At 45.6% G+C, this 20,540-nt stretch overlaps 1 protein-coding gene across 4 annotated transcripts in view; it reads right to left on the bottom strand.

The window, feature by feature from the left end:
* TRANK1 (tetratricopeptide repeat and ankyrin repeat containing 1) overlaps positions 1-20,540 on the bottom strand; it is a 389,483-nt gene that overhangs the window by 245,273 nt on the left and 123,670 nt on the right. For all 4 annotated transcript variants that reach the window (XM_077491750.1, XM_077491748.1, XM_077491751.1 and 1 more), the window contains 2 exons: positions 17,887-18,027; positions 10,583-10,762 (listed from right to left, as the gene is read on the bottom strand). In XM_077491750.1, the coding sequence (XP_077347876.1) occupies positions 10,583-10,762; positions 17,887-18,027 (321 nt within the window). The remainder of the gene's footprint in view (positions 1-10,582; positions 10,763-17,886; positions 18,028-20,540) is intronic.

The following is a 20,540-nucleotide window of genomic DNA, read 5'->3' as shown; positions in this document are numbered from 1 at the left end:
TAACAGCCACTAGGAAGACCACTTTCTGAGAGGGTCAATAAGGGCATCTCACTAATGTTTTCAAACGGCGGTTTCTGAAGCACAGAGAGCACCAGATTCAAATTCCACCAAGGTAGCACTGGTCGAACCGGAGGGGCCACATGTCGAACCCCCTGAACAAATGTACTCCCCACAGAATGAGTCACCAAGGGTCGCTGAAAAAAAGACAGCCAAAGCTGATATCTGCCCCTTGAGGAAGCTTAAGGCAAGTTTCTGATGCACTCCTCGCTGCAAAAACAGCAGGATCCTGGAAATAAAGTATGTGCGTGGACGCCACCCCATCTCCTCACACATGGAGATGTAGGCCTTCCACGTACGATGACGAGTCTTCAGAGAAGATGATTTCCGTGCCCTCAGCATAGTGGATATTAGCGAATCCGACAGACCTCGTTCCCTTAGCACCTGTCTTTCAACAGCCATGCCATTAAAGCCAGTGACGGTAAAGCAGGATGAAGTATTGGACCTTGCGACAGAAGGTCCTCTTGCATCGGCAGTCGGCAAGGTACATTCGCCACCATTCATACTATGTTGGCGTACCATGGACACCGATGCCAATCTGGGGCAATCAGAATTACCGGAATCACCTCGGCCTCCTGGTAGAATTTGAGTGGGGGGGAGGCATAAATCAGCCGATAATGCCCCCATTGAGCCACCAACGCGTCTGCTGCATCCGCCCGGGGATCCTTTGATCTGGCCAAAAACCCCTGTACCTTCCTACTTAGTCAAGAAGCCAGGAGATCCACATCTGGTGTGCCCCACCTTAGGCAAAGGACCCGAAATACATCCGGACCTAGCAACCATTTCCCTTGGTCAAGCATATGAATGAATGGGGACCTTGCATTGTGGGCTCCTTCAGGATGGGGACCAATGTGAATGTGCAATGTACAGGGATAGGGACAATTGTAGAAACCTCACTCAGGTTGAAATGGATGGACTGGTGTCTTTATTCAACCTTACTAACTATGAAGCATAGTTCGCTTGCCAGTTTTCTACGCCAGGAATGTACAAGACTGACAAAGCCGACACGTGCCGCAGGATGTGAGAGACCTCCAGTGCTGCAGGTTCCTCCTTGACGGTTAACATATGCCACCGCCGTGGCGTTGTCCGACTGGATCCTGACCGGACGCCCCTGCAGCCTCTGTGACCATGTGGAGAGGCACGGCCTGATTGCCTGAAGCTCCAGTACATTGATTAGCAGGCGGGACACTTCCTGGGTCCACAGACCCTGGGCTGACTGTATGCCCCAAATCCCCCCCCCCAACCAGTCAGGCTGGCGTCCGTTGTGATCACCGTCCAATGAAGAGGAAAGAACGACTTCCAGGACCGAAGGGCCGGTGACCTTAGCCACCAGAGTAGGGAATCCCCGACTAGCTGGCTCACCTAAATTTGACAATCCAGGGACAACGGAGATTTTTTCCCATTTGGACTGGTCTCCCTTTGCAAGACTCGGGTGTGTATTGAGCATACGGTACCCCCCCCCACCCCCCCCCCACCCCGAAAGTGGCTATCATGAGACCCAGGACTCTATGCAAAAACGCAGCGATGACCACCTGCGGGACGCCAACAACTTTACCGCAGCTTGAAGAGTCTGCAACTTGTGCGAAGGGAGAAAGACTCTGACCTCTGAGGAGTCCAGAAGCAAGCCCAGGTGCTTCATTCGTTGAGTCGACACCGACTTCTGGAGGTTCAGTACCCAACCAAATTCCCGATGAGTTCGCATGGTGATTGCCACATCCTCCCTTAATTCTACGGCGGAAGCTGCCCTCAGAAGGAGGTCGTCCAGGTAGCCCACGAATGCAATCCCTCGTTGCCTCAGCAAAGCCAAAAAACTTAGTTAGACTTACCGGTGACAGTATTTCTAAGAGCCTTTCAGGACAACCCCGGAGAGAGTGTAGCTTCACCTTCTTCTCAGGAAACACATGCCCACTTTAAAAACTCTCCCTCTTCCACCATGGCTTCAGTTATTGTGGCCTTCCGACACTAGAAAACAAAGCACAGAAAACCACACCACCATGATAGAAACTTAATACTATTACCAAGATTAACCTAGGGAGGGAAGTAATGGTTGTCCTGAAAGGCTCTTAGAAATACCGTCATCGGTAAGTCTAACTAAGTTTTTCTCAAATCGCTTTTCAGGACAACCCCGGAGAAGATAACCAAGAAACTTACCCTAGGGTGGGACTACTGCCTGCAGTACCTTCCTGCCGAAGACCTGATCTGCCGCAGACAGTAGATCTAGTCGATAGTGGCAGAAAAATTTCGAATAACTGGACCAAGTGGCAGCCTTGCAAATCTGTTCAGGCGTCGCACTGGCCCTTTCAGCCCAGGAAACTGCTGTGGATCTGGTAGAGTGAGCAGCAATACCTGAGGGAGGTACTTCTGCTTTCGCTTTATAGGCTTCTGCTATAGCCAGCTTAAGCCACCTACCCAGCGTACTTTTTGAAGCTTTCTCTCCCTTGCGTGATCCCGAGAATACCACGAAGAGGGCGTTTGATCTTCTAAACTCCTTGGTCACTTTTAGAAATTGCAGCAAACATGTTCTCAAATCCAATGTGTGAAAAGCCTCTTCCCCTGCATTTATTGGAATTGCAGAAAAGGTAGGCAACACTATTTCCTGAGTCCGATGAAAGGCTGAGGATACTTTAGGTAGAAATGCTGGGTCTGTCTGAAGAACCACTCTGTCTGGGAATACCTTTAGGAAAGGTTCCGTAACCGCCAAGGCTTGCAGCTCGCTGATCCTCCTAGCCTAGGTGATAGTCACAGAAAGATCGTTTTAAGAACCACCTTCTGTAATGAAGCTTCTCGTAAGGGTTCAAACGGAGCTCCCAAGAGACCCTGCAAAACAGTAGACAAATCCCAACTGGGAAAGTCTTTAAGGGCTACCGGTCTGCTTCAAGCGAGAGCCCTAAAAAAATCTAGAAATTAAAGTTTCTTTTGACAAAGTCTTTTCAAAGAAAACTGATAAGGCCGCCACCTGGGTCTTCAGGGTACTGGCTGCTAGACCCTTCTCCATTCCTTCATGGAGAAACTCGAGAACGGACACCGTGCTCTTGACTTTGAGGTCTCGACACACACCAGGAGTTAAAGTTCTTCCAGACCTTCATGTAAATCGCCTGAGCGACTGCTTTCCTGCTGGAAAGCAGGGTTTTTACCACCTTGTCCGAGAGTCCCTTTGCTTTCAATAGGTCCTCCTCAGAAACCAGGAGGTTATCTGCAGAAGCTCCACCTCTGGATGGTTTACTGCCCCTTGGGATAGCAGGTCTTTTCTGACCGGTAACTTCCACGGGGGTTTCGTGGCTAGATTCCTAAGCACCGCGAACCAAGGTCTTTTTGGCCAAAATGGAGTGACTAGAATTAGATCAGTCTTTTCCTCTCTGAATTTTCTCAGAACCATTGGAATTAGAGAGAAGGGGGGAAAAGCGTAGCACAGCTGGTAGTGCCAAGGGTGGGCGAACGCATCCAGCCCTACCGCTTTGTCCCCTCGGTGAAGAGAAAAGAATCGGTTCACTTTTGAATTTTGCTGCCTGGCAAAAAGGTCTATCTGGGGAATCCCCCAAGCCTTGGAAATCATCAGGAATACTTCCCGATTCAGACTCCACTCTGCCTTCATCAACTTCCGCCTGCTTAGGAGATCTGCCAGCAAGTTCTGAGAACCTTTCAGGTGCACTGCCGACAGTGAAGCCGTATTCCGCTCTGCCCAGGCCAATAAAAGATTGGCTAACTCCATCAAACTTCTGCTCCTGGTTCCCCCCTGCTTCATTATATAGGTTACCGCGGTTGTGTTGTCTGACAACACCTGGACGTGATGACCCCTCAACACCTGCTGAAAGGCCAGCACACCCAGAAAGATCGCCTTCAGCTCTCTCCAGTTGGAAAATCTTCAAGCTTCCCCCTTGGACCAGACCCCCTGAGACGTTTGACCGTCCAGGTGAGTCCCCCAGCCGCTTGCGTCTGTCATCAGCCGGTTGTCCATGGGAAAGGCCCACACCAGACCCCTTGAGAGGTTTGCTTGGTCTCTCCACCAGAGAGCCCTTTTTGTCTTTGTAGAGATCCTTATCTGCTTCTCCAGAGGATCCTGATGGGACCAGTTGAACAAAATGTTCCTCTGAAGGGGTCTGGAATGTAACCTGGCCTACTGAATGGCCGGGATTGCTGCCGTAAGCAGACCCAGAACTGCCATGGCCGACCTGACCGACACTGTCTGGTTGCTCTGTACCTGTTTCACTGCTAACTGCATCTTCTCTTGCTTTTCTAGCGGCAAGAACACTTTCTGGAGAACCGAATCTATAGAATAACCCAGAAACCTCATCTCCTGTGAGGGAACCAGATTTGATTTCTCCAGGTTCAGAAGTCACCCCAGACTTTTGAGGTGAGACTGGGACGTCTGAAGATTAAGACCTGCTCCCTGGAGTCCGCAAAAAATAAAAGGTCGTCAAAATAAAGGGACGACTGAAATCCCCTTTAGCTTCAGGGGCTCCAAAGCCTCTGCCATAATCTTTGTAAAGACTCTGGGGGAGGACGAGAGTCCGAATGGCAGAGCCCTGAATTGGAGGTGCCATACCGAACTCCCTAGATCCACTGCCAGGCGCAAAAACTGCTGGGATGCCTGGTGAATGGGTACGGGGAAATAGGCATTCCTTAAATCCAGGGATGCCATGAAATACTCCGGGGTCAACAACTTTGTGATGGAAAAAATTGTATCCATCCTGAAATGTTTATACCGTATTCACCTGTTCAGAACTTTTAGGTTCAAGATCAGACGGTACTTCCCTGAACATTTCCTCACCTGAAAAATATGGGAGTAGAAACCCCTGCCCTGCTGACATACTGGAACTTGGATTAAGACTGTGACGGATCCGATCCCACACTCCGATTGAGTGCTTCCGTCAGTATATCCCGCTTCCTCCAATCTGACTATCAGAGAAATATATTCTCATAGCTGTATTGAATACAAGTCTAGCTGAAAATAGCTTGCAGAATCTTGAATGCCTTTATTGGACAGAATCCAGTGCCTTTTATACACATTTTACACAAGGGGGTAGATAACGAGGTAGGGCTGCTCATGGGATACTCCCCCCTCCCCTATAGCAACAACTAAAAGACAATTACACAATTAAGATGTTAATTAAGCCAGCACTTAAAGTGGAGTTGCCCCCCAAAAAATTAAACTACTTAAAATTCTTTAAAAAAATCAAAAAAAAATAATTGGCAAAAAAAAAATTTTTTACTCACCTCTAAATACCGGTTGCTAGGGGGTCCCTCGTAGTCTGCCTTCTTCATTGCCCGGGCTGGTGACATCACTTCCCCTCGCGCCGCACATTCACCTGGGACCTGTCACGTGTCCCAGGTGACTGTACGGCGTATCACGGCGCCCTGCGCCGCTCGCGCATGCGCAGTGGGTGCCCGGCTGTGAAGCCACAGCCGGGTGCCCACAGTATGCATGACGGCGTCGCGAGTGGAGCGGGGAGCGAGGGGGGGCTTCGTTCCCCCGCATCGCTGGAACCCGGGACAGGTAAGTGTCCGATTATTAAAAGCCAGCAGCTGCAGTATTTGTAGCTGCTGACTTTTAATTTTTTTTTTTTTAGGGGGTACCCCACTTTAAGGCAGCCTAGGTGACCAGACAGTCCGTCTCTGGAGGTCAGTGTGATTAGCTCTTTTAAGGATTGTGTATTGTTCGAAATTAACATTCAAGAAAACAGTCTCGCAAAAACTTAACAAAAGAAAGATTAATATATCAATACCAAAAACACAGGGTGAATGGAGAGAAAAGGGTCCTTGCAGCCAGTGTCCGCGACAAAGACCCTTTGCTGTATCAGTTCCTGTAATAGGAACATCATTGCAGAGGCCTTCTCTTGTTCCCTCGGTAAGGCCGTCACATAGAACCTGCTCGGGGGTGGTTCTGCGAACTCCAGCCTGTACCCCTGAGCGATAATGCTTTTCACAAACAGACTTGGAGACACTGCTTCCCACTGTTCGTGAAAAGCTGACAGTCTGCCCCCCACTGGGGGAGATCTAAAGAGAACTCCGCCCCTACCTCTACCTCTCTGTGAAGTCCACTGGCTCTTACGGTCCTGGTCTTTCTTATGGGACTGTTGAAGAGCACAAAAATTTTTCTTGACGCTTTGCTTTTTCTTAGCCGGGAAGGCCTTTTTCTTGTCAGCAGTCCTGTCCAGCACTGATTCTAGGTCGGGACCAAAGAGAAGATCTCCTGAAAAGGGCAAGCTACAGAGCTTAACCTTAGAGACTGTGTCCCCCGACCATGTTTTCAGCCAGATTGCCCTCCTGGCTGAATTTACAAGAGCCGAAGACCTGGCAGCTAGCTTAACAGACTCTGCTGATGCGTCCGCCATATACTTGACCGCATTCAAGATTAGCGGAAAAGATTCCAAGAGATCTTTGCGGGCCGTACCCGCTTCTACATGACTTTTTAATTTCTCCACCCAGCATTCCAGGTTCCTGGCCACCACTGTAGCGGCCATGGCTAGTTTCAGACTAAATGACGCTGCATCCCAGGCTTTTTTGAGGATGGAGTCAGATTTTTTTTGTCCATCGGGTCTTTTAAGATTCCCATATCCTCGAAAGCCAGGTCCGTTCATCTAGAGACTTGCGAAAAGGCTGCATCAACTCGAGGCCTCTTGTTCCATACCACCGAGTCCTTGTCCTCAAAAGGAAACCTCCTCTTGAGAGCTTTGGAGAAAAAAGGGGCTCTTTCTGGGTCCTTCCATTCTTTAACTGCATCCGAGAGGACCCTGTGGACTGGAAAAACTTGACGTTTTGTTTCGTCCATCCCCTGGTACATCTTGTCGTGAACCAACAGCTGTACTTTCTCCTCCTGAATTTCCAGAGTCGTGTAGATTGCCCGTAAAATATCATCTACCTCCTCTAGTGATAGCAAGGCCTCTCGGTACAAGCTATCTTCTTCCTCTTCCTCCTCTTCAGAGTCCCTGAGGGAGACAAGAGTACTTCCCCCTTCATCGCCAGAGTCCTCGGTCTCCACTGGTCTAGAAGAAGATGCCTTGGGACTAGGCGGTAGGTTCTGAGGCTCGGCCTGCCCGGATGGGTTTTGTATCAAGATGGACCTGACCAAACTCAATGAGTTTGTCAGCTCTTTGACCGAGGAAAATAACTCCTTATACTGCTGGGATGTTTCCTCTTCCACCAACTCCTTGATACAAACTCTGCACATCGCCTTCTGCCAAGAGTCTCTAAGGGGGTTCTTGCAAGAAGGATATTTTCCTCTGGCTTGGTTTAGACTTTCCTAGTGATTTTTGCTGAAATGACATACAGTTTTAACTCACTAAGTGATTAACTGTAACCACACTACCAAGCCAGTGCAGAGACCCACCACCAACAGGCCACCAGTGAGACCCCTAAACCATGCTGCAGGGTCCGAGTGACATCACCTCTGACCCTGCAGCGACAGGCCCCCGACAGGGGGGGGGGAACATACAAAAAAGCCCAAGGACAGCCCGTTAGGGTAGCAAGAAGGCGCTGCTGCACCTCACCTACCTGGGCTGGATCGGTGCTTGGGGCGCCTGCCTCCGCCATCGCCGTCTTGCCCTAGTCCATTCCGCCGAGTAGGAAAGCGCCTTTCCTTCCAATTCCGCCATTTTGAATTTTCCTGGCCACCGCGTCATCAGCGCTGGCCAGAAGCACCGGTCACCTGACCCACCCCTTGGTCCCTGCATTACAGGCGATTGAACCACGGCACCACGCCCCCTCAGAATGCCCTGCGTCGCCGGAAACGACGCTATCGCCAGCCGGGACCTGGACCCGAAAACTGGGATATGCCGCTGACCTGCAGCGACCCCCGCCAGCAACAGAGCCCTCCCTGCGCTATCCAGCGGCCTCCAGGCTCACAACGCCGGCCTTCTGAGGGTCCTCGCTCCACTGAGATGGTGAGACCAGGAGCCCCAGGACACCCCTCACCCCTGGAGGAGCTGCTGGGTGGCCACCAGAAACATCCACACTGCTGGTAAGCCTGCTCTCCCCCGGAGAGTGTAGCTTTCCCTGGTTTCAGGCACATGCGTCCCCCATTTCACAATAACTGAAGCCATGAGGGAAGAGGGGGAGTTTTTAAAGTGGGCATGTGTTTCCTGAGAAGAAGGTGGAGCTACACTCTCTCCGGGGTTGTCCCGAAAGGCGATTTGAGAAAATGGGGATAGCACCTTGGCGAAGTGCCAACCCCAGGCCAAAAAGGAAAGCTACAAATTGGTAGTGCTCATCTTCCACCTCAAATCAGAGAAACCTCTGATGCTTGATGCATATGGGGACATGCAAGTATGCGTCCTTGATGTCCAGGGATGCCAGAAAATCCCTGTGATGGAGTGCAGCGACCACTGAGCGAACTAATTCCATCCTGAATCTTTGTACTTTCACAAAGCTGTTGAGGGCCTTGAGGGTCCAGAACCGGACGGACCCCTTCCTATTTTGTGACTACAAACAGACTGGAGTAGAATCCCTGAAACCTTTCTGGTGTCGGTACAGGTACTATCACCCCGCGCAGCAGCAGGTCCTGTATTGCCCCAAACAGGGCCTCCCGACGAGCCGGAAGATGATGAAGGTTGGAGGGAAAAAATCTGTTTGGCGGACAAGAAACCATCTTGTACCCTGAGGAAACCAGTTCGCAGACCCGCTGGTCGGAAAGTAGGGAGACCCACCGAGCTGCAAACTCCCGAAGGCGACCCCCCCAGCCGAGAGTCGGGCGGGGGCAAACCTTCAAGAGGTAACAGATTTGCTCGCAGGCTTGCAAAACCAGGGACTTTTGTCCCTCAGCAGGAACCTTGTCGGACAGGGAAAGCTTACCTGCTGACCTGGGCGGACGCAAAATCTGCTTCTAAGGGGAAGAGGAGGGGCCTTGCCTATGGCGTGGATCCTTACCTTTCGTGGACTGTGGGAGCAACGTACTCTTACCCCCAGTAACATTAGCATTCTGTTTATAGATTGTTGTGTATTTTAGGTATAGTTATATTTTATGTATGCATATTTTCATTATTTACATGTTTTTATGCATTTCTTTATATGTGCATTTTTTAGGGGGTTTCTCTAAGGGGTGTATATACAAGGCGTATGCTCCTTCTATGCCCACGTGTGTAAACATGTGCGTTTATTTACATATATGTATATGCTAGTGCATATGTGTAGAGATATTATAGAGCTTATATATATATATATATATATATATATATATATATATATATATATATATATATATAAATATAAATATAAATGTAACTCTTATTTACATATTTTTCAAATATTTCCTTACATAATTTTACTATTACCAATATTCCCGTTATTCTTCATTTTATTTTTTATTTTTTTATCTTTATTTTTATTTCTATATTTATTTTTATAGGTTTTTCTTTATCACATATCCCACCTATATGATTTTTTTCATCCAGTCCCCATTGTCCTCATACCATTATCCCCTATTAAACATACTTCCTACCCTCTGTCTGCATTACGTGCACAAATTCTATTTTTTTTTACTCATGTCCGGTATATATTCCCCTTATTTTAGATTATGGTTACCTTTAAAAAGTTTCCGCTGTTACTTGTTGTCCCACAGCACGGACTTATATAAAGCATTATGCAGCCTATCCCACCCCAGGCCAAAAGAAGGAGCTGAAGATTCGAGCGCGAAGCCTGTGATTATCCTTACCCTATTACTTCTTGTGAATAGCTCCCCTGGGTGTGGTCCCGTGACTTATGACGTCACCTCCGTGCGCTTCACACTGGTCCCGGCTCTTCCTCTGTGGCCACAGGACACGCTGAGGATCCCAAGAGGCGATCCCAGCACAGTATACACAGATGAGCCTAAAACTTATCTACCTCGTGTGTGTGTGTGTGTGTGTGTGTGTGTTTCTTGTTTATTGTGCCATTAAATATCAATTTCAATTATGCACTTAGGTGTCGCTTCCTGTGTTCTCTCCCTTGTATCCTCCTTGCATACAGAGCCAGCTCTCCGAGGACAGCAGCCGCCCTAAATACTTTATCACCACCTTGGACTACTACCTTTTATAATGATGAACATTTTTACACATATATTGAGTACTAGTTTTTTATTACTATAGCTGGAATTTTATTGCACATTACACTGTATTTTGCACTAACAGTCACTGTTACTTTTGCACTATCGAGGAGTGGTGAGTTTTTTGCCTACATGTGCATGAGAGTGCAACACAGGACACCATCCATATGTTTGTGCATTGTGAGCAGCTGCTAGGCCAGCATTTGATAACATTGTCCGTTTTAACTCTTGGTGTGGTGGAGGTTTTTTGATATGGATGCATCACATTTTAAGTGCCAATAAAGTTGTGTAATTTCTGTAAACCGATTGATCCTTGTACCTAGACTATCTTTTGGATCTTTAATCTTCTTCTTGTATATATGTCTTTTGAGTCTTGAGGATCACACCCAGCCACTAAGGACAATTCAGTATACAAATCAGAGGGTGCTCTTTATTATCACTCTCCATGCTCTACATAGTGAGATATTGCAGGGACGTTTTACTCTTTTGTGCTTTTATATCAATACATACCTGTAACTTTTTCTGACTGAAAAACAGGTGGAGGTTGGCTTGCCAGATGTTTTTTTACTGCATCTTCTGCTCTAAAATTCTTTCTTTGTTTCAGAATAGCTGCAACATCCTTTTTGTGCTCGTTGACAATGCAGGGGTCAGCTCCATAATTCAGCAGCATTTTTACAAATTGTGTTTGACCTACACGACAGACATAATGCAAGCTTTAAGATATCCTAAATATATATATAAATCACAGTAACTACAAAAATGAAGGCATCTAGCAACAGGGTAAATATTCAGAAATGCCTCAAAAATATACAACAAAATTCAGCGCCCTAATACATTAAAATTGAATCTTACAGCAAACACAGAGTCCAAAAAAACACATCCAGATGCTTGTATAGCATGAAAACAGCAGCAGTGCACTTACATAGAAAGCCAACAAATCCAGGACCGGAGATGGAGGCGTGACATCAGTGTATAGCACATATTGTGCATACGCATTCTTCAGGGGATGCTAGTAACCTTACTAGGGTCACCTAAAGACATGCGTTGGCTGGCCCGAAGACCACCGGAGCTATATTCCGACGTCACGCCATTTCTGGTCCTGAGTTTGCAAGCTTTTTGAATAAGTGCACTGCTGCTGTTTGCATGTTACAAATATCTGGATGTGTTTTATGGACTCGATTTGCTCTAAGCTGTCATAATAAAATACTACACTATATCTGGGCCGTTCTGGTGTCTGGCTCCATAAGGTGAGTGCTTTCTCCCATATGCATACAGTTACATTCTCACTCCCCCTAGTGGTGCAGAGATACAGCTTCAGTGAGAGGAACAAGGGTGGATGGATGGATGGAGCCTGGATGGCCATAGAGGGATGCTGATCTGTGTTGTTTAAAAAAATGCGCAATTTGCTGCACCATAAGCTTTTGGAATTGTTGAGTGCAGTATTTTTTAGTCACAAGTGGTGATCTTTTCCCTCTGGATGGTGAAAGTCACACTAGGACAAGCAAGATTCTAATCAGGGCTTTTTTCCTTTTTCCTACTCTCTTTATACTGATGGATTCATTTATTTTGAGAGTAATGTTTTATCTTTAATGTATTAAGGCGCTGCATTTGTTTCACTATAATGCAAGCTTTACTTCTATTGCTGTCAATCCTATATCGTTTAATGAACCTGGTGCACTAGACTGAATTTGTGCTCATGCCACTTTTCACCAGACTGCTTCCCAAACTGAGAAAACATTTACCAATACACTTGTCAAAGCCAGACTAAATCGTCCTCCTCTGACATCTCTACTGTTAAAATAAGCAAGCGTCTGCACAAGACCAGTTGTGCTGCATTAAGATAGCATTGGTGCATGTGTATCTATTGTAAACTGTTTGATGAGAAAGTACAGCCAAAACACCTGACCCAAGCCTTCTAGCAGCTGTATTAAGAATGGTTTGACTTTTTGACAAAGCTGACCTATGACATTTATGGTACTATGCTGCCATCTAGATTTTGTAGGCAGAAATGCTGATACATAGAAATCTATATAGGATCCAAGTTGGAAAGTAACAAACTTTTCAAGGTAAAAAGGGATTCTACCAGCAACAACAGTAAAGCTTCAAGAAAACGTGTGCCAAGTTCAAGAACTTGCCCCCCCGAAAGTGCTGTTAGCTAAGGAAATCATGGACCAGCTATAAGCGATGGGCTTTTAGTAACTGCTTCTGAATGGGTGTGTGTAAGAATGCATATTTGTAGCACTCCGTCTTGTATGTATTCCTGCAACTGTTATGCCCTGTACACACGGTCGGACATTCCAAAAACAAAATCCAGATTTTTTCAGACGGATTTTGTCCGAAACTTGTGTTGCATACACACGGTCGCACAAAGTTGTCGGGAAAATCCGATCGTTCTGAACGAGGTGACGTAGAACACGTACGGCGGGACTATAAACAGGCCGGTAGCTTCATCTTTTAGTTTATTCTAAGCATGCATGGCACTTTGTCCGTCAAAATTGTCTACAAACAATCGTAATTAATGCGATCGGATTTGGTTGTCGGAAAATATAATCCGATCTGACTTTTTCCATTGGAATTTCCGAGTACAGGGCATTAGGTAGTTTCTGCATCCTTCTTGTTTAGTAACTTAATACAAAAAAAAAAAAAAGTTGCTTCTAACACACTTAAAAGCATATTTAAAAGAATGAATATATGCATTTTCTGCAACACAACACACTGCACAGATCATTAACTATTTTGTGGCCTATTGAAGGGACACTTATGAAAAGAAATTGGACTTTAAAGGGGTCTGCTGTGTGCTTGTGCCCAGGCTCCTCCCAGAAAACAGGCTGTCAAAAAGCCAACAATACACATAGCCCTGTGTAATGAAGCAAGCTGTTTTTGACTAAATACAGTAATCCTAAAAAAAAGACTGCCTTTTTTCTTAGCATAAGGACATTTCCTGCTCTATACCCAAAAGGATACCTATAAATAACTTGGCTGAAGAGAACAAGTTAAGAATCCTAGAGTGGTAAGCAGGTTACATACCTGGGCAACTTAGTCGTGCATTCTTTGAATGGAGCCGTCAGGAACAGATTTTTCAGATACGGGACAAGAACATTCACTCTTAAATAGACTGCAACTTTTCATTATTTTGTAATAAAAAACATTTGGAACTTAGAAAACTCCTAACGGGAGTTCTTGAAATGAACTATGCCCCATATACACTGCAATTCTTAGACCACTCTTGGAAGCTAGGTTTATTGGCACATGGTAATGGGCATCTTTTAGTTTCAGGGTTGCATTACAGTAACCTTTCCGAAGCAGACTGATAGCCACATTTATTGTTTCTGCCGTTATTTTTTTTGTCCTTTAAGAATCGATTCAGATGTTCCAGATTAATGATATCTTTTTAAAAGTCCCATTTGTTTTGGGGGCCAAAAAGATTGTTACATAAAATCCTCTGCATTCACGCAAATCCACCACAGTATACTCCCTTATGGAGAAAGGTGTCTTTCTGGTCTTGGGCGACCCTCCAGGATTGATTTAATTCTCACACCCTGGAGCGGTTATGGTGCACTCAACTAAGGCATTGGATTATATCATTCCTTTGAGATAAAGACCTGCTTACTACCCTATTTTTGAACACACTTGCTACTATGCCCCCTGGCACCCAAAACGTATTTCTATGGTCCATTCCCAACTTAACCTAATTTCTCCTTCCACACATACTTACAGTATCTCACAAAAGTTAGTACACCCTCACATTTAAAAAAAAAAAAAAAATATCCTTTCATGTGACAACATTGAAGAAATTACACTTTGCTAAAATGTAAAGTAGTGAATTTACAGATTGTATAACAGTGTAAATTTGCTGTCCCCTCATAATAACTCAACATACAGCCATTAATGTCTAAACCGCTGGCAACAAAAGTAATTGGGCCCAATTAGTAATTTTCCCTCCTTGGTGTCATGTGACTCATAAGTGTTACAAGGTCTCAGATGTGAATGGGGAGAAGGTGTGTTAAATTTGGTGTTATCACTCTCACACTGGAGGTTCAACATGGTACCTCTTGGCAAAGAACTCTCTGAGGATCTGAATAAAAGAATTGTTGCTCTACATAAAGACGGCTTAAGCTATAAGAAGACTGCCAAGACCCTGAAATGGAGCTGCAGCAGTGGCCAAGACCATACAGCGATTTAACAGGACAGGTTCCACTCAGAAATCGGCCTCGCCATGGGAGACCAAAGAAGTTGAGTGAACATACTCAGCATCATATCCAGGAGGTTGTCTTTGGGAAAAAGACATATGAGTGCTGCCAGCATTGCTGCAGAGGTTGAAGGGGTGAGGGGTCAGCCTGTCAGTGCTCAGATCATACGCTGCACACTGTATCAAATTGGTCAGTATGGCTGTCATCACAGAAGGAAGCCTCATTTAAAGATGATGCATAACAAATCCTGTAAACAGTTTGCTGAAGACAAGTAGATTAAGGACACAGATTACTGGAACCATGTTCTGTGGTCTGATGAGAACAAGAAAAACATATTTGGTTCAGATGGTGTCAAACGTGTGTGGCGGTAACCAGGTGAGGAGTACAAAGAAAAGTGTGTCTTGCCTACAGTCAAGCATGGTAGTGGGAATGTCATGGTCTGGGGCTGCACGAGTGCTGCCTGCACTGGGGAGCTACAGTTCATTGAGGGAACCATGAATGCCAACATGTACTGTGACATACTGAAGCAGAGCATGATCCCCTCCCTTCGGAGACTGGGCCGCAGGGCAGTATTCCAACATAATGATGACCCCAAACACACCTCCAAGACAACCACTGCCTTGCTAAAGTAGTGAGTGTAAAGGTGATGGACTGGCCAAGCGTGTCTCCAGACCTAAACCCTTCTGAGCATCTGTGGGGCGTCCCCAAACAGAAGGTGGAGGAGTGCAAGGTCATCAACATCCACCAGTTCAGCAATGTGGTCATTGAGGAGTGGAAGAGGACTCCAGTGGCAACCTGGGAAGCTCTGGTGAACTCCATGCCCAAAAGGGTTAAGGTAGTGTTGGAAAATGGTGACCACTCCAAATATTGACACTTTTGGCCCCGATTTGAACATTTTCACTTAGGGGGTGTACTCACTTTTGTTGCCAGTGGTTTAGACATTAATGGCTGTTTGTTGAATTATTTTGAGGGGACAGCAAATTTACACGGTTATACAAGCTGTACACTCACTACTTTACGTTGTAGCAAAGTGCCATTTCTTCAGTGTTGTCACATGAAAAGATATAATAAAATATTTACAAAAATGTGAGGGGTGTACTCACTTTTGTGAGATACTGTATGTAAAAAGGTGGGAAGAGGGCCCAAAAAACAGAAAAAAAGGAAAGATAGGTGGGTCTTCTATTGACACCTGTACTATTAACCGCTTGCCGACCAGCGCACGCCGATTTCTGTTGGCAGAATGGTACTGGTAGGCAAAAGGGCGTACAGGTACGTCCCCCTTAAATAAGTGGTGTTGCAAGCGTGCCGCCACGGTCTCCGTGACCGCGTTCCCACGGACTCGATGTCCGCCAGGTGCCCGCGATCATGTCACAGAGAGGAAGAACAGGGAGATGCTTTTGTAAACAAGCATTTCCCCATTCTGCTTAGTGACAGGAAAGCGATCACATCTCTCTCATCTAGAGCAGTGATCACTGTCCTGTGTGTTGAAGCCCCCCCACAGTTAGAATCACTCCCTAGGACACACTTAAACCCATCACTGCCCCCTAGTGGTTAACCCCTTCACTGCCAGTGTCATTTAAACAGCAATCAATGCATTTTTATAGCACGGATTGCTGTATAAATGACAATGGTCCCAAAATAGTGTCAAAAACATCTTGAGTGAATCTACCTCACTAGGTGGTATTTGGTACCTTCTAAATTTACCCATATGTTCCTTGGGTCTATATTTTAGAGGTTGTCAGGTCACTAGAAATTTTCTCCGTAAATCCCTCTCTTGTACACACCCTATTTGGAAGGGTCTTCATGGTTACTAAAAGACAGTTTAGGCTCATTAATTTTTTTCTTACTAGCTTCTAAATGAATAGTCAGAGCATGGAAAAAAACATTTACTCACTTCTCTGAAGTTGAATCCAGAATCAATGTCTTTTTTGTGAATGGTTGACCAGCATTCTCACTAATACACAGCACATTCTGCCAAAATTTAGGACCCATGGATCACATATTCCCATCCAAATATCACTGTCTAAAGTGGGCCTACATTATAACAAACACTGGCGTTGTGTATGTTCTCCCTTCATAGTGCTTCTCCCACTCCTACCTCCTCCCTGCTTTCCTACCCATTTCTCCTCCTCCTCCTCCTTCCTCTTCTTCCATTTCCTTTTTACCTGCATCCCCCATACATTACTCATGTCATTTACTGTTTATATACCTTTTCTCAATTCATGAATGGCCTCCAATATCAAGAACATAGCAGTTAACCCTCCATGTTCTCTTTCTTTCAGCAATCTTGAATATCATGACATTGTTTGCAATGGATCTTGTTCTATTGAACTCTTGTTTTACAAGCTGATTTTTTATTACATACACTTGTACAGTCTGTTTTTTTTTATATTACACTGTGAAACAATAAACGGCCTGAAATAAAAATGATCTGCATTGCTCCACGAGAGGTACTGGCAAGAGAACTTCTTGAAGGACCAGAAGCCTCAGTTTCACCACCATCGCCATGGCCGTAAACATAGAAGATGATGACCGTTTTGGTGTAACTGAGGTAGTTGGGCCTAAAATTCCAGATTGCCCCAGTCTTGATGATCTTCTTCCATCCTTCTGGGAACCACATGGAAAGCCCATCTGGAGGTCCCATGGCATTATGCCCGGTCCTGCCCTTCTGCGGCAAAGGAAATCACTTAAGGGGTTGGACATGGCTTAATGTATTAAGGTTTCCTGTCCCTTGCAGGTATTCGGTCTTTCAGGTGTACTATCATGGAACATACTGGAAAAATGTCCTAGTAGTAGGTGAGTATTTACTGAGGTCACCCATTGGAACTGAACTCTTTGTTCATCTTTGAAAAGACATGTTGCGCTGTGTAGTGGAAAACTAGGCTCAAGCAGCAGTAACTGGTGAGGGACTCAGGAGAGAGGAAATGACAAAGTCACTACAAGCGAGCACTGGAATGAAACCAGAGACCAGATGATCTACAAGGTACTTTAGATGCAGGGAAAACCGTGTTTGATGCTTCATCTATACTGAATGGCAACAGAAACACCACTCCATCTAGAAAGGATGTCAACGCTTAGTTCTCTAAGCACTGTTACTGCAGTAACGTGGTGGTGGTGGGAGTTTTAAAATGGCACCCAACAGTAACAAATAGGCGGTAGCTCCCTCGGTTTTGGCCCAGTTAGCTTTACTACATGACTACCCACAACTCTGGGCCTGGAAAGTGCTTTGCGACTAACTAGCACAGTACACAAAGATTCAAGAAAAATAAAAACAAAGTGTAAAAAAAATTAAATGGATTTATTAAATAAAGCAAAAATCCCTATAGTAGATGATGTATATAAAAAATGTGTTAAAGACAATTTTGTAGACAGTACATATCGGAAGAGGGAGGGGGATTTACTAAAACTGAACCAGACAGAATCAGGGGCAGCCAATCAGCTTCTAGCTTCAGCTTGTTCAGTTAAACTTTGCAAACGAAAGTTAGAAGCTGACTGGTTGCCATGCATCACTGCACCAGATTCTAGCTGCTCCAGTCTTAGAAAATTCCCCTAAAAATCCATAAAAAAAATGTAACACATACACACACACGCATATATAGGCAAGATAAAGGTTAAGGTGCTTACACTTTGGTGTATAATCATATGCATTTGTGGGAAAAGAGGCTACAAGATGCAAAACTGTATTCCCATCTGCGTCTTTCTCGTTGATGCATTTCTTCTTGGCTGAATTTTTGTTTAGGATAAGTTTAAAGAGGTTGCTGTCACCTGAAAAAAGGAAAAACTACTATCAAGACTATTTTTGTATTGTAGCTCAGGTATGAGAAACTCAAATGAAACAGTTGGCTGAACTGAGTGAAAAAATACTTCAAGGAGGCTGCACTATATCTACATAACAATACATTTTTTGGAAAATTATTATAGCAATTTGGTATTTAACATCATAGTAGCAACTACAACTTACAACATGATGTACCAGAGGATGATCAATATAGCTTTTGTAAACTGGAATACAGCTGGACCCTCTTCTGTAAAAATTATTACCCTGATGAAAGCCACATAGGAGTGAGTGTCCCCCAAAAACAACAACAGTTTTACATGCCTGTTGTAGATAAGCATATGTAGCTTGGTGCTCCTTGCTCACTGGAAATACATTAAAGCGGAAATCCAGGCAAATACCCAAAGACCGATGAAACACACACAGGTGTAGTTTAACTGACAAATGATTTGTATTTGTTCACCCAGACCTAAGATTTACACAGCTCTGTCACAGCATAGTCTTGCCTGGCAGGGGAAGGAACCTATTCTTTCTCTGGTACAGTTTCAATTCCGCTTACAGGTCCATTTCCCCACCCCTGCCTTGTGACTGGATAGTGAAAGCAATACCAGCACATCTCTCTACCACTACTCTCTCCTTCTATAGGCATGCTCCTCACAAAGCATCCCAACTGGCTTCTTGTGCTTCTTCTTCATCCCCCTAAGCTCTGCTGTACAGCAGAATACAAAAGGCTAATGCAAAATCAAATTTTAAAGTACTTACACGGCTTTGGCAAAAAAAAAAAATATATATATATATATATATATATATATATATATATATATTTTTTTTTTTTATATACCGTATATACTCGAGTATAAGCCGAGATTTTCAGCCTCTTTTTTGAGGCTGAAAGTGCCCCCCTCGGCTTATACTCGAGTCATCGCTGTCTGCCCGCTCGATCAGCGTGTCGAGCAGACAGACAGCGGCCATTCTATTCAAAAGCCGCGCCTCCGGCTCCGCCTTCGCCTGTGATAGGCGGAACACTGAATTTCCCAGCAGCCTGTGTTCCGCCTATCACGGACATCGTATCATCCTCGTACTACGGACGAGGATGATACGACGTCTGTGATAGGCGGAACACAGGCTGCTGGGAAATTCAGTGTTCCGCCTATCACAGGCGAAGGCGGCGGCGCAGCTTTTGAACTTTACAATGGCCGCCGACGAAGAGGGCACGGGACGGCACGGCACGGGACGGGACGGGACGGGGGCAAGGCAAGGCACGACACGGGACGGATGCAAGGAGGCAAGGCACGGCACGGGACGGAGGCAAGGAGGCAAGGCACGGGACGGAGGCTCGGGACAAAGGTAGGCTGGACACACACACACACACACACACACACACACACACACACACATGGATGGAGACACACACAGGGATGGATGGATGGATGGATGGAGACACACACACACAGGGATGGATGGATGGATGGATGGAGACACACACACACAGGGATGGATGGATGGATGGATGGAGACACACACACACAGGGATGGATGGATGGATGGATGGACACACACACACACAGGGATGGATGGACGGACACACAGGGATGGACGGACACACAGGGATGGACGGACACACAGGGATGGACGGACACACAGGGATGGACGGACACACACACAGGGATGGACAGGCATGTCTCACCCTCGGCTTATACACGAGTCAATAAGTTTGCCAGTTTTTTTGGGGGTAAATTGGGGGCCTCGGCTTATATTCGGGTCGGCCTATACTCGAGTATATACGGTACTAGCATAAAGTATGCCCGTTAGCTAAGCGAGTTAAATACAGAAGTGTGCATCAAGTGCAGTGGCAGCAAGTGCCAGAGCGCATGTTGGGTGCAGCAGCAGTATGTGTCCGAGGTTATGCTAAGGTTATGTTAAGATTAGTCCACTCACTCTTCTGTAACATTGTACATGCTTTGTAGATGCAGTGTTAGTTCACAACCAGAAGGTTAACTTCATCTGTGACTACACCCAGCCTAGAACTGACTGACAAAACTGTCTGGAGCTTTCAGCCTATTCTCATGATTTGACCTCCGTTACCACTACTAGTCTGCCTAGCACAAAAAAAGCAGTCAGCAATAAGGGGGCGAGAGGCTAAGCAGCCTCCCAGCCTGAGCTACCACACATGTGAAGGTTCTTGGTGACTTATTTGCAGACGTCGCCATAAAAATTGAATATGCGCATTATAATAAAAGCAGTAAGCAACATGGTAACAAGAATCTGTGCATGCACAGTAGTGACATAAAAGGACACTATCGTACATGCACAGATTCTCCCCGCCATAACAGCCATTTCTTACATACATGCATGCATAGTCTTGACCGGCTGAAATTGAGACCATTTCTTTATTTCTACTGTGCATGCATGGGTTATGCATGCAATATTGCTGATGATAACCTAACACTGTATTGCTTGACACAGCTCTCCACTGCCTCCTTTAGTACGGAACCAAAAACGC

This window comes from Lithobates pipiens, unplaced genomic scaffold, assembly GCF_037356315.1.
Source record: "Lithobates pipiens isolate NorthernLeopardFrog02 unplaced genomic scaffold, aLitPip1_a1.2 Scaffold_19, whole genome shotgun sequence".
Classification (NCBI taxonomy): Eukaryota; Metazoa; Chordata; class Amphibia; order Anura; family Ranidae; genus Lithobates; species Lithobates pipiens.
The sequence above is the reverse complement of the archived record's forward strand: the minus strand, read 5'-3'. Positions and strand labels throughout refer to the sequence as shown.